The following is an 11546-nucleotide window of genomic DNA, read 5'->3' as shown; positions in this document are numbered from 1 at the left end:
TCTTCAACCGTCCTGGGAAACTGAGCCTCTGCTTCTCTTCTGCTGGAGCAGACTCCATCCACTTCCTCCCGTCTGTGCACTTCCTCTTATCTGCTGGGAAACGCTGGGCCCTGGACCTCTGGCATCCTACCTCGACCCTGACCTTCAACCCCCAGAGGTGCTCAGGTCACAGCCTGGCTCCTGGCTCCAGGAGGAGAGGGAAGCCTGAGCACCACGGGAGGATCCTGCCCGAATTGGTTTTGAGCACCTCACCAAGGGGTGGGGCGGAGGGGTGTCAAGGGAGGAAGTGTGGGTTCCATCTCATGCCCATCAGAGCTTTCCAAGGGTGCTTTGATTTATTCATTTTTAAGTTTATTCATTTATTTAGAGAGAGTGTGTGTGTGAACGAGCGGGGTAGGGGCAGAGAGAGGGAGAGAGAGAGAATCCCTAGCAGGCTCCATACTGTCAGCATAAAGCCCGACGCGGGGCTCGAACCCACAAACTGTGAGATCATGACCTGAGCTGAAATCAGGAGTCAGACACTCAACCCACTGAGCCACCCAGGCACCCTCTGGGGTGCTTTTAAAGAGCAGCAAAGATATTTCTGTTCAAGAGCTGCCTGGGGCAGATCGCAGCTCCAAAGTTCTGGTAGACTGTCCTCTCTGATTCCTACTGTCTCTTGTCTTTCTTCATTTCCTCTCGTGTCTTCTCCCTCTGTTTCAGCCTCCTTCTCTATTCTCCACATCTCTTTCTATGTCCCTGATCTCTCTCCTTACATAGTTTCATAAGGACGACCTGGAACCACCGTACATGTGTGTACATGTGTGTGTGTTGGGGCGGGTGGTAGAAGAGGGTGCGGGAAAAAAACCTAAGACCCTACGGTCATCCAGGATGGGGGTGGAAAGGTAGAGGAGGGCCGGGGGCTCAGAGGTTGTAAAGTTCAGATCCTTTGACATCACAGATTAGAAAACTGAGGCCAGAGATGGAGAGACACTCATCCCAAACTGTATCTCAACCAGACACCAATCTCTTATCCAGATCCCCAGATCCAGGGGCTGGTTTGGAGCAAGATGAGTCATTTGAGCGGAAAGAAAGAGCTTGGGTTTGTGTATCAGGCCGGCTTCAGAAATGCTGCTTCCAGAAAGGGCTGGGACAAGGTGGAAGAGGGTGTGCGACTGGCAGAGAGAGGGAGGAGTAGGCCACAGACAGGAGGAAGAGCCACGTGCTAGGGACTGAGGGGGAGGCTGGGGAGCTGCAAAGGCACCCGGAGGGCCAATGAGCTTTGAAAATAGTGTGTGGCTTTGGGGCAAATTTTCGAGTTTGATAAATTTGACTATATTAAATTAAGAATTATTGCTCCAGGGGCGCCTGGGTGGCTCAGTCGGTTAAGCGGCCGACTTCGGCTCAGGTCATGATCTCACAGTTCATGAGTTCGAGCCCCGCGTCGGGCTCTGTGCTGACAGCTCAGAGCCTGGAGCCTGTTTCAGATTCTGTGTCTCCCTCTCTCTGACCCTCCCCCATTCATGCTCTGTCTCCCTCTGTCTCAAAAATAAATAAACGTTAGGGGCGCCTGGGTGGCGCAGTCGGTTGGGCGTCCAACTTCAGCCAGGTCACGATCTCGCGGTCCGTGAGTTCGAGCCCCGCGTCAGGCTCTGGGCTGATGGCTCAGAGCCTGGAGCCTGTTTCCGATTCTGTGTCTCCCTCTCTGCCCCTCCCCCGTTCATGCTCTGTCTCTCTCTGTCCCAAAAATAAATAAATGTTGAAAAATAAATAAATAAATAAATAAATAAATAAATAAACGTTAAAAAAAATTAAAAAAAAAAAAAAAAGAATTATTGCTCCATAAAGGAAACCTATCGTTGTTTGCAAAATGCAGGGCACTCCAAGGCAGTGACATTGTTGCTCTCTTGCCAGGGGTGAAGGTGGCAGGGGGCTTCCTCCTCATCTTAGTGGGGTAGGGAGAGTGAGCTTGGTTCCCTGGTCCAGGAATCTCTGGGAATGTGCTAGTGTCTTTTTAAATATGAGACCTCCTGCAAAGGGTGGTAAGTCGGGTGCCCGAGACCCCTAGACTCTAAGTCAGTGTCCACCCTGGACAGAATTCCATGTTACGGCCTGGAAGCTAACCCTGGGAGCAAGGGACTCAGGCCCTCCATGGGGCCGACAACTGCCCAGCCCAAAGATTCCATAGCCTCTAGCCAAATGTGACTACTGAGCTACTTAAAGCATTTCATTTTTTTTTTCAATGTTTTATTTATTTTTGAGAGAGAGAGAGAGAGAGAGAGTAGGGGAGGGGCAGAGAGAGAGGGAGACCCAGAATCCAAAGCAGGCTGCAGGCTCTGAGCTGTCAGCACAGAGCCCGATGCGGGGCTTGAACCCACGAACCATGAGGTCATGACCTGAGCCGAAGTCAGACACTCAACCCAATGAGCTACCCAGGCGCCCCTGAAATGTAGCTAGTTTAAATGTGCTGGAAGTATAAATCACACTGGACTTCGAATACTTAGTACAAAAAGCAATGTAAAAGATCTCATTAATACTGTGTACATTGGGTACATATTGAAGTGATAATAATGTTGATATATTGGGCAGAATAAAACATGATTAAAATTACTGTCACCTCCTCCATCTCTTCACTTTTTAAAAAGATACCTACCAGAAAATTAAAAACTAAAAACATGGTTTGTATTACGTTTCTCTTGGGCACTGCTGGTCTAGAATAGAATGAACCCGACATAAAAGGGGGGCCTTTCTGACTTAATAAAAAACTTAAACCGAAAAGAAAAAAGGCAAGAAGTCCCCAGGGTGGCTCATGGCAGTGGGGTGGCAGGACCAGTGGCTGGCTTTCAGGGACTTGGGGACCCAGGTGTGCTTGGCCACTGGGTGATGCTGGGCTCATGGTGCCATCTAGTGGCCTGATAGTGATGATGGGAATGATCACAGGGTGGGAGTCGGGAGAAGGGGAGAGACCGGAAGAAAGAGCATCAGGTTGGGGCTCCAAGGCTGGTAAGCCCAGCCCAGCCAGCTGCCCCTGCTCAAGCCTGCCATTGCCACCCCCGCTCCCCCCACCCCCAAATGAGGTCTCAAACGGAGGACTGCAGGCCATATTCATCATACAAAATGGGTTTGGCTTGCACAGAGCTTCAGACTTCTGGCATGAAGATGTGGGAACTCTGGGCCCGTTTTCTGCAGAACAGCAAGCCACTGGGCCAGCTGCAGCCTTTAGAAGGAGCTCCTCCAGCTCTGCCTTCATGAGGCCTGCCTGTCTCAGGGGATTTCAGCCGTGAGCCTGCAGCTAGACAGAGGGACTGGCCTTTCTGTTCCACGGCTGTCTGGCCGGGCTGCTTTCATAGGGAACTGAAAAAAGTCATCCTCTCTTCTCTCCCCAGCTTCCCCGCTGGGCTGTGAGGTCCTGGAGTGGGCAGGTGTGCCCTGGCCCCCTTGCCCAGGGCCTGGCCCAGTTAAGACTGGCTGGATGAAGCAGAGGAAGATGAAAGCACCAACCAAGTGCCCAGGGTGTGCCTGCATGGACACTAGTTCCTACCTCTGCCTGCCCCCAGCCTTAGTGCACCCTAAGCAAGGAAGATGCTGAGGTCAGCAGTGGAAGGGAAAGTGGACCTGTAAGCTGGGGTGGGGGAAGGAAGCCAACTTCAGAAGGATGGGTAAGTCGGACCTTAATCCAAGGTAGAGGTAACAGCCCTCTCAGATCTGTGCCCCATGGCCCTTTCCACCCTTGGTCTATGACTGGGTGTCAGGAAACCCTATGGGGCTGTCAGGACAGGAATAATTAAGCAACTCCCTCTTGTCACTGAGGGCTTCCTGAGCTCAGCTCGCCCTGCACCCTGCACCCTGCACCAGGGACAGCTGCAGCCTTCTGGTATCTGTGTGAGCATGTGCGCGTGCGCACACACACACACACACACACACACACACACACACACACACACGCTGTAAGAAAAACATGATGTAGTCCTGTTCTCATCAGCAAGCACCTGGGTTTCACATCCAGTGAGGTGAGATCCCTCCAAAGGAATCCACTCAGGACACTTTGTCCTTACTGTCCTGGCTCAAAACATTTCTCTACCTACCCCTCTTTGGAAGGCCCTCTAAGGAGACAAATCTTTCACCTTTAAAAAACAATTCTGAAGAACCTAATAGATACTAACTCTGTTTGCATCCTTCCAAATTCTTGCAGGGTGTGTTCATGTACCTACATGTCTGTCTACAGTTATAATCAGTGGGCACGGACCATTTTGTGACCTGCGCTTCTAACTCACGATTATTTTTACTGTTAGAACACCAGATTTTCTTAGCCGCGCCCCTATGGTTGGGCATTTTTATTGTTTCAAATCTTTCACTGTGGGACTCTGGGACTGCCTTTTGGAAAATCTGTTTTTCTTTTTAAATTACTCCCTTGGAGTGTTTTTTTCTTTAATTTTTGTTTTGGAGAGAGACAGTGAGCAGCGGATGGGCAGAGAGAGAGAGCAGGACAGAGGATCGGAAGCGGGCTCCACAGCTGACAGCAGAGAGCCTGAATGTGGGGCTCAAACTAACCGACAGTGAGATAATGACCTGAGCTGGAGTCAGATGCTTAATTGACTGAGCCACCCAAGCGCCCTCCTTGGAGTGTTTTTATTGTGACTTTGCCAGTTTGTTCTCCCCCAAAAAAAGGAACAGATCCACAGAACAACTAGAAATCTGTTCCCACGACCTCTTCTCCACATCCCTGACAACATCAGTCTTAACTGTTGTTTATTTTTGCTGGTATGTCTCATTCCTTGCTAGACAGACAAGGTGCTGCTTCCTGTGATGGAGGCAACGAGTATAAGGAAAGGAGTTGGAAGGCCCAGACTTCCTAAGAGAAGCCAAGAGACTGCGTGTATGGGAGCCCTTTATGAGCCGTGGACTACTGTAAGCGTCTACTTGTTATTCTTCTCTGACTCCCTCTCCTTCGAGCACTATTTGAGTGGATGGTTGGTAGCAATCTTATATAATTTCTGTCTTGAGGTATACTGGTCCTTTGTATCTTTTAGCCATGACTTTTAGCAGCTCTGTCTTACATATGTGGTTTCTCTCTCTAGTGCTTTTCTTTCTATATTCACTTAATAGTTATCATTGTACTATTTTTCTCTATATTTGGACAAGCCTAGCTGGTCTCGGTTGACAACGCCCATTCCTTTCATAATCACAGATTTAGCTGCTCCTCTCCACAGTAAGTCAGTCATCTTGGAGAATGGATACAGGCTTGGGAAGCAGATTTTTAAAAATCAGGGGCACCTGGGTGGCTCAGTCAGTTAAGCGTCCAGCTTTGGCTCAGGTCATGATCTCACGGTTCATGAGTTCAAGCTCCACGTCGGACTCTGTGCTGACAGCAGGGAGCCTGCTTTGGATTCTCTGTCTCCCTCTCTCTCTGCCCCTCCCCACATAATGCTTTCTCTTTCTCTCAAAGTAAATAAATAAAACTTAAAAAATAAATCAAGCAAGGGGCGCCTGGGTGGCTCAGTCAGTTAAGCAGCCGACTTTGGCTCACATCATGATCTTGCAGTTTGTGGGTTAAAGCCCCACATCAGGCTCTGTGCTGACAGCTCAGAGCCTGGAGCCTGCTTGGGATTCTGTGTCTCGCTCTCTCTCTGCCCCTCCCCTGCTCACCCTGTCTCTCTTTCTCTCTCAAAAATAAATAAACATTTAAAAAAATCAAGCAAGGGTTTCAGAAAACCCAGATGGCCCATAATGAAGGGCATTCTGGTCCAGGAGACTCTAATGCATCAGGGAGAGGCAGGGAGTACCTGTTAGATCAATACAGACATGTATGCACACACAAATATTTAGATGTCCACACGTCTAGATAAGCACTCCTGTGATGTGTACACATCAGAAAACTTTTATGGCATTAAAAAAAAAAAATTGAATGCTAGGCAAACACCTATCAGCGTGAAAATATACAAAACACATGGCCCTGATAAAACAATAGCTAATGTGTGTGGACTTTAGTTTATAAAACACCCTCCCATGCATTCTGTCTTTATAACAACCTACTGAACAGAATATGTCGTAATAGCTTCCACTCAGTGAGTGCTTACAGGCACTATGCTAAGTGCTTGAAATGCATTATCTCATTTAGTCTGCACAACAGCCTACGATGTAAGTACTTATTTTAGCCTGTTATACAGAGGGGAACCCCAAGGCTCAAGTCCCTTGAGCATTTTGCCCAAGGTCACTCAGCTGGAAGGTGAAGAGACTGAGAACTACTTTCACATCCCTCCCTCTGACTTCAAACATCTGCTGCACATTCACGCCTCCACCTGCAGGGGGCGCTCTCGCCATTCCTGCACTGACCGTAAAACTGGGCCAGAACTCTGAGCTCTCTCTATCCTGCAACTTAAGAAAACAGGACTTGCTGGTCATTTTATCATGTTTCCAGGACATAAAAATCTGGGTCTGAAGCTAGGCAGAAGCATTGTCCAAACTGGTCTGAGATTATAATAATATACAAACAGTAACAATTTATGAAAGCCTTCTAATTGCCAGAAATTACATTATGAACAAATGTTAACCCTCACAGCCACCCTGAGGTAGAATCATCTGTGTCAGAGGTGAGGAACTAGAGGCTTAGAGAGGTCAAGTGATGCCATGGGTCACACATGTAGTAAGTGGCAGAGCGGAGACTGGATCCCAGGCCTGTCTGGCTCTTTCCTTTACACTATCAGACGGTGGCACTGCCTCTCCATGAGATGGAAGGCTCAGTGGGCAGGTCTGGGGCCAGATTCCCACATTTTGTTCCTGGTTGGACCCTAGGACTCCTCTGCCCAGAGTCAAAGCTTTCCTGTGATCTGTGCGGCAGCTACCTGCCCTGTGAAATTGGGAACCCTGATACCTATGGGCCGAGGGCAGGATGCCAAGTGGGCCAGCCAGTGTCTCACTTGCAGAAAGCAAGTATATCTTTAATTAAGGCACTGAGCCTCATCTTGACTGTTTTGGGGACCCTTCACTTATCCTGGGGTCTATGGCTGTCTCTCCAGCTTCCGTCATAGCCCCCATTCCGAGCCGTGTAACTCTTCTTCTCCAAGCTGGCAAGTGTCCAGCTCTCCAAGGAGACCAGAGAACCCCCAGCCCTCCTCTGGCACATCTGGGTTCTCACCCCAGCCAGCAGCAGCTGCAACATCAGCCCGGTCAGCAGGAGTGAAGCCAGACACTAGCTTGGGAGTGCTCATCTTAGATGCAAAAGCTCTCCAGACTTCTCTGGGAGGGCTGGTTGTGCCTCCCACTTTCTCAGCAGATTTGGCCCTAATTCCCTTGACCTCCTCCTCATAATCTTTCCTGATTCTATGTCTGCCTCTCATCATAGAGGCCCTGGCTCTATGCACTGGACCAATTTTCCCTGGGAGCTCCATTCACCCACACTCAGGGTACAAGCAGGACTCACCCACCCCCAGTCCCTGGTCGGCCCTAGGCTTCCTTTCCTGAGACTGGTCCGGACTCTTCTACCATTGCAGCCCTCACAGTGGCTCACTGCAGACAGCAGCTCTGCAGGGTGACGGGTCCCAGAGATGAGGCTGACTGCATCCTGAGTCTCCTGGTGCCGCTCCCCCTCTCCAAATAATGTCATTTCCCACAGTGCTCCTCACACTGCTCAGCCACACCTAGGGCCCTGCCATGAATCAGGTACCTACCTGTGGGAATCAGGCCGTGGGAGACCGACATTCCACAGTGAGCCCCCACACCTCAGGCCTTTCTGCCACCCTGGGCCACTGGGCCCAGTGGACATCTGATAGCAGACGGAGATGATAGCTTTTCCTTTTTATTTGGCTCCTTCTGTTGCCTCTCTTAGATCACAGACTTGGGGTATCAGCACAGGCTGGGGACATGGACCCCACACTGTCATCAGACCACACCAGGTGTCACCCACACTCCCACCTACAAGCCCCTCCCTCCCCCCCGTCCAAAAGCCCTCTTTCTCCTAAAAAGCAGCAAGAGATAGGACTCAGAGGCACAGGAACGCAAAGATCACTTTCTGAGAAGAGTTCATCAAGTCCAAACATAAAAAAGAACCCAGCAGGATCCTGCTCCTTTCCTGGAGTTGCCATCCCTGGTTGGGCTTCAGGCTGAGGAGGAAGGTGCTGGGGAGCGCAGCCTTGGGCTCAGTTCCTTCCTACTGGCAAGGCTGCCTCCTCTCTCTCTCTCTGGCCTCAGCCATTCAGTTTTTCTTGGTCCAGGACGGTTTTTTGCAGTCTTCCCTTTAGTAGTCATCCTGCCGTTGGCTCCTCCCTGGCCGGCCTCCCTCCAGGCCCACCGGGTCTCTCTGGAGCCAGTCAGGAGTGCTGGAAGCCCAACCCGGGGCCCGCTCGCGGGTGGCCCCGCGGCCAGGCCAAGGGAGCCCCAGGACCGCGGCGCCAGCTTCCCGCGGACGCCTGGGCCGCGCCCTGAGCTTCGGCCACCGCCCTGGGCCGTCCCGGGTGCGTGTGCGGGGAACACGAGGCGCAGCGCGGCGCGAAGGGGCCGGCGGGCGGCGGGGCGGGCGGCGGCGGGCTGGAGCCCGCGTCCCCGCCGCCCCCGGCACGCGCGGCCTGGCCGTGGCACTCCAGGTGCCCGCAGTGCCAGCGGGGCGCGGGGCTGGCGCGCAGGACTAGGGAGAGCGCCGCGATGCGGTGGATGGCCCTGCGCAGCGTGGCGATCTTGGAGAGCCTCTTGCCGCCCAGGTCGTGCCGCAGCGCCCTGCGCAGCGCGTTGAAGGCCTCGTTGTAGTCCAGGATGCGCTTGCGCTCCCGCACGTTGGCCGCCATGCGCCGCGCCTTGGAGCGCGCCGGCCGGGCGCGTTTCCTGCCGCTCGCCGTCTCCTCGGCCTCGCCGTTCTCCTTCAGCACCCCAAAATCCCTGCCGGCCTCCAGGCAAGAGCCCCCCAAGTCCTCGGCGGGGCCCTCGGCCCCCTTCAGGCCTCTGAGGCCTGGTCCCGGCCCGCCTCGGTGCATGGCCTTCCCCGGGCCTTGCAGCCCCGGCTCCGGCTCGCGGGGCTGACAGTCCTCACCTACTGAGCGTTGACTCCTGCAGGCTGGACACTCCCGGACAGGCCTTCTCTAGCTGGGCTTTATGGCACCACGTGGCTCTCCACCCTCCTCATCCATTCATCTCCCTCCTCCTGCTTTATTACCTGCCTCCAGGTAGGTTGGCGAGGGAGGAACCGGGAGGAAGGAAGCAAGGAAGGGAGGAAGCATGCAGATTCTTGCAAGAGGGGACCAGACCCGGCAGCCCGGCCATGCCTGGGGCAGTGCTCCAGCCGCCAGGGAGAACTTGCCCTGCCTCACTCCAGGTCCTCTCTCGGGTGACCAGGTTGAACACACGTTCCACCTGCAGACCCCAAATACAGTGCCAAATTTGGCCCCTGGGCAGGAGTGCCGATAGGTACACAGAGGGTCGCCGTGGTAGTTGAGTGTGTTTCAAGAACCTTGAAAGTTCTCGTCAAGGCTTGTACAACCATAAAGCTGTGCTTGAGCAAAGCATTACTGTCCCCGTGGGGCCAATAAGGGAGGGACAGATTTGATACAGCAGGGGCCTGCAGGTAAGAGAGACCTGAAGCTTCTGGCTTTTCTAGCTACCAGAGTGAGCTTGCCTGGGATTCTGGGTTTGGGTTTTGTTTGGACCTTACTCTCCCTCTATCTCCCTTTGCCCCCCCCCCCCCCTTCAGAAGGCAGAACTGGACTGAGCCAGCAGCAGAGGGTGATGGAGATTGTCTTGTGAAACCCTGGCTCCCCTTGTGGTACCCATCAGGGGCATCTTTTGGTGTTCAGGGTCCTTGGGCTGCTCTGTCTCATGACACAGCACTGCCATGTTATGAACTCAGTGAACCCACCCACCCACCACCCCTCCCCATTTCCAAGGATTTGAATGTAAATTTTTTTTCAAGGTTTATTTTTGAGAGACAGAGAGTGAGTGGGGGAGGGCAGAGAGAAAGACACAGAATCCGAAGTAGGGTCCAGGCTCTGAGCTGTCAGCACAGCCCAAGGCAGGCTTGAACCCATGAACTGTGAGATCATGACCTGAGCAGAAGTCGGATGCTTAACGGACTGAGCCACCCAGGCATCACTCCCCCACACACACCTCGCAGGGATTTGAATTTTAAATAGAGTCTCAGAAAAAGAATAATGTTTAATCCTAGAGAAGGACCCTCAGTGGAATTTCAGGCATCCACAAGTGAGTTATTTGAAGCAGCAAAGTCAATGTCATTCCCAGCCACAATTCAAAAGCCTCCAAAATGTGAAGGTTTGCTCTGGCATCCAGCTGGGATGAGTATAGGGTTCACATCCTTCTCACCAAAGAGCATACCAATAATCCCATTGTTTCAAACTATTAATTGCTCCGTGGAGAAAAAGAACACGGCACTAGGAAACAAATTGTGTATTTATCTGTGATTATTTATTTTATTATCTGTCTTGCTCACTAGACTATAAGCATCCTAAGGACATTTGTATTTCTGGGGCTCTATTCCCCAAATCTGCAATATCTGTGAAATTACAAAGTGAATGAAAGCAGACAGAACTGGATGTTTTCATCCCCACAACACACACACACAAACACACACCAAATCACACAGAAATGCATGCCTCTAGCAGGATTCTATACAGAGCATAGGCCACAGATGTCCAACTGTGGCCAGTAGAATCCAGCTTAACTAACAGGATGTCAGTCTCAATGGGTCATCTCAGGTCAAGAGGTCATCAGGTCAACACCCAGAGAATTTGGTTCCTGAGTATCACATTCTATGGCCACCTCTGCTGCTACCCCTATCCATGTCCTTTAACCACTCTAGAGAGAAATGAGTCACTGCCCTGCTCATGGCCTTGCCCAGCCCTTCAGAAAAGCCTGGCCCCTAGGGTCCAAGGTAGGCAGGTCAGGAGGCAGCAGATGGACATTTCATTCCCAGAAGGGCCAGGTGGGAGAGGTGATATGGTGAATGGGAGCCCTCCCCCCGCCACCCCCCAGCCAGTGTCTTCTTCTGAAATTGCCCCCATCCAGGGCACGGTTAGACATATGAGTGCTTCCAGAGAATTCCACTGGACAGGGAGTCAGGAGACCTGGTTCTGGTTCTGCTACCAACTTGCTACATGACTTTGTGCCACTCCTGTTTTCTATATACTTCAATTTCCTTTTCTTTGCAAGGAAGACATCCTTTCTACAAAAGAAGGTGGACAGGACCAGCTACATAATTTGCAGCGCCCTGTACAAAATGAAAACTGGGCTCCTTGTTCAAAATCATTGCAAATTTCGAGACGGTGACAGGAGAACATTCAGCTGAGCTGGGGGCCCTTTTAAGCATGGGGTGCCCACGTCCCATGCCAATGAATCTGGCCCTGAGTGTAGGACATAGTAGTGTAGAGGTAATGAGCACAAGTTTTGGATCAAAACTCATCTGATATTTGAGTCCTCCACCTGCAAAATAGGATACCAGTCTCAGAGGACTCAGTGAAATAGACTCCAGTAAAGAGGAGGCCTCAAGAAATACTGCACCTGGTTTTCTCAAGGGTAACCTCAGCCTGAGTATTACCACCAACAAGGCCTCCCCTCCCTCATGGTGTCTC

At 51.8% G+C, this 11546-nt stretch overlaps 1 protein-coding gene across 1 annotated transcript; it reads right to left on the bottom strand.

Moving 5' to 3' along the window:
* Nucleotides 1-7945: 7945 nt before the first annotated feature.
* On the bottom strand, nucleotides 7946-8942 carry BHLHA9 (basic helix-loop-helix family member a9). Its single transcript, XM_019429745.2, has one exon. The coding sequence runs from the start codon at nucleotides 8940-8942 to the stop codon at nucleotides 8286-8288; it is 657 nt and encodes a 218-aa protein (XP_019285290.1). The 3' UTR covers nucleotides 7946-8285.
* Nucleotides 8943-11546: the final 2604 nt, after the last annotated feature.

The sequence above is a fragment of the Panthera pardus genome, unplaced genomic scaffold, assembly GCF_024362965.1.
Source record: "Panthera pardus isolate Hobbes unplaced genomic scaffold, ASM2436296v1 HiC_scaffold_3, whole genome shotgun sequence".
NCBI classification, from domain to species: Eukaryota; Metazoa; Chordata; class Mammalia; order Carnivora; family Felidae; genus Panthera; species Panthera pardus.
This window is presented reverse-complemented; position numbering and strand designations above follow the sequence as displayed.

Coding starts and splice junctions, on each gene's coding strand:
- BHLHA9 (XM_019429745.2), bottom strand. CDS start 8,942: ATGCACCGAGGCGGGCCGGGACCAGGCCTCAGAGGCCTGAAGGGGGCC.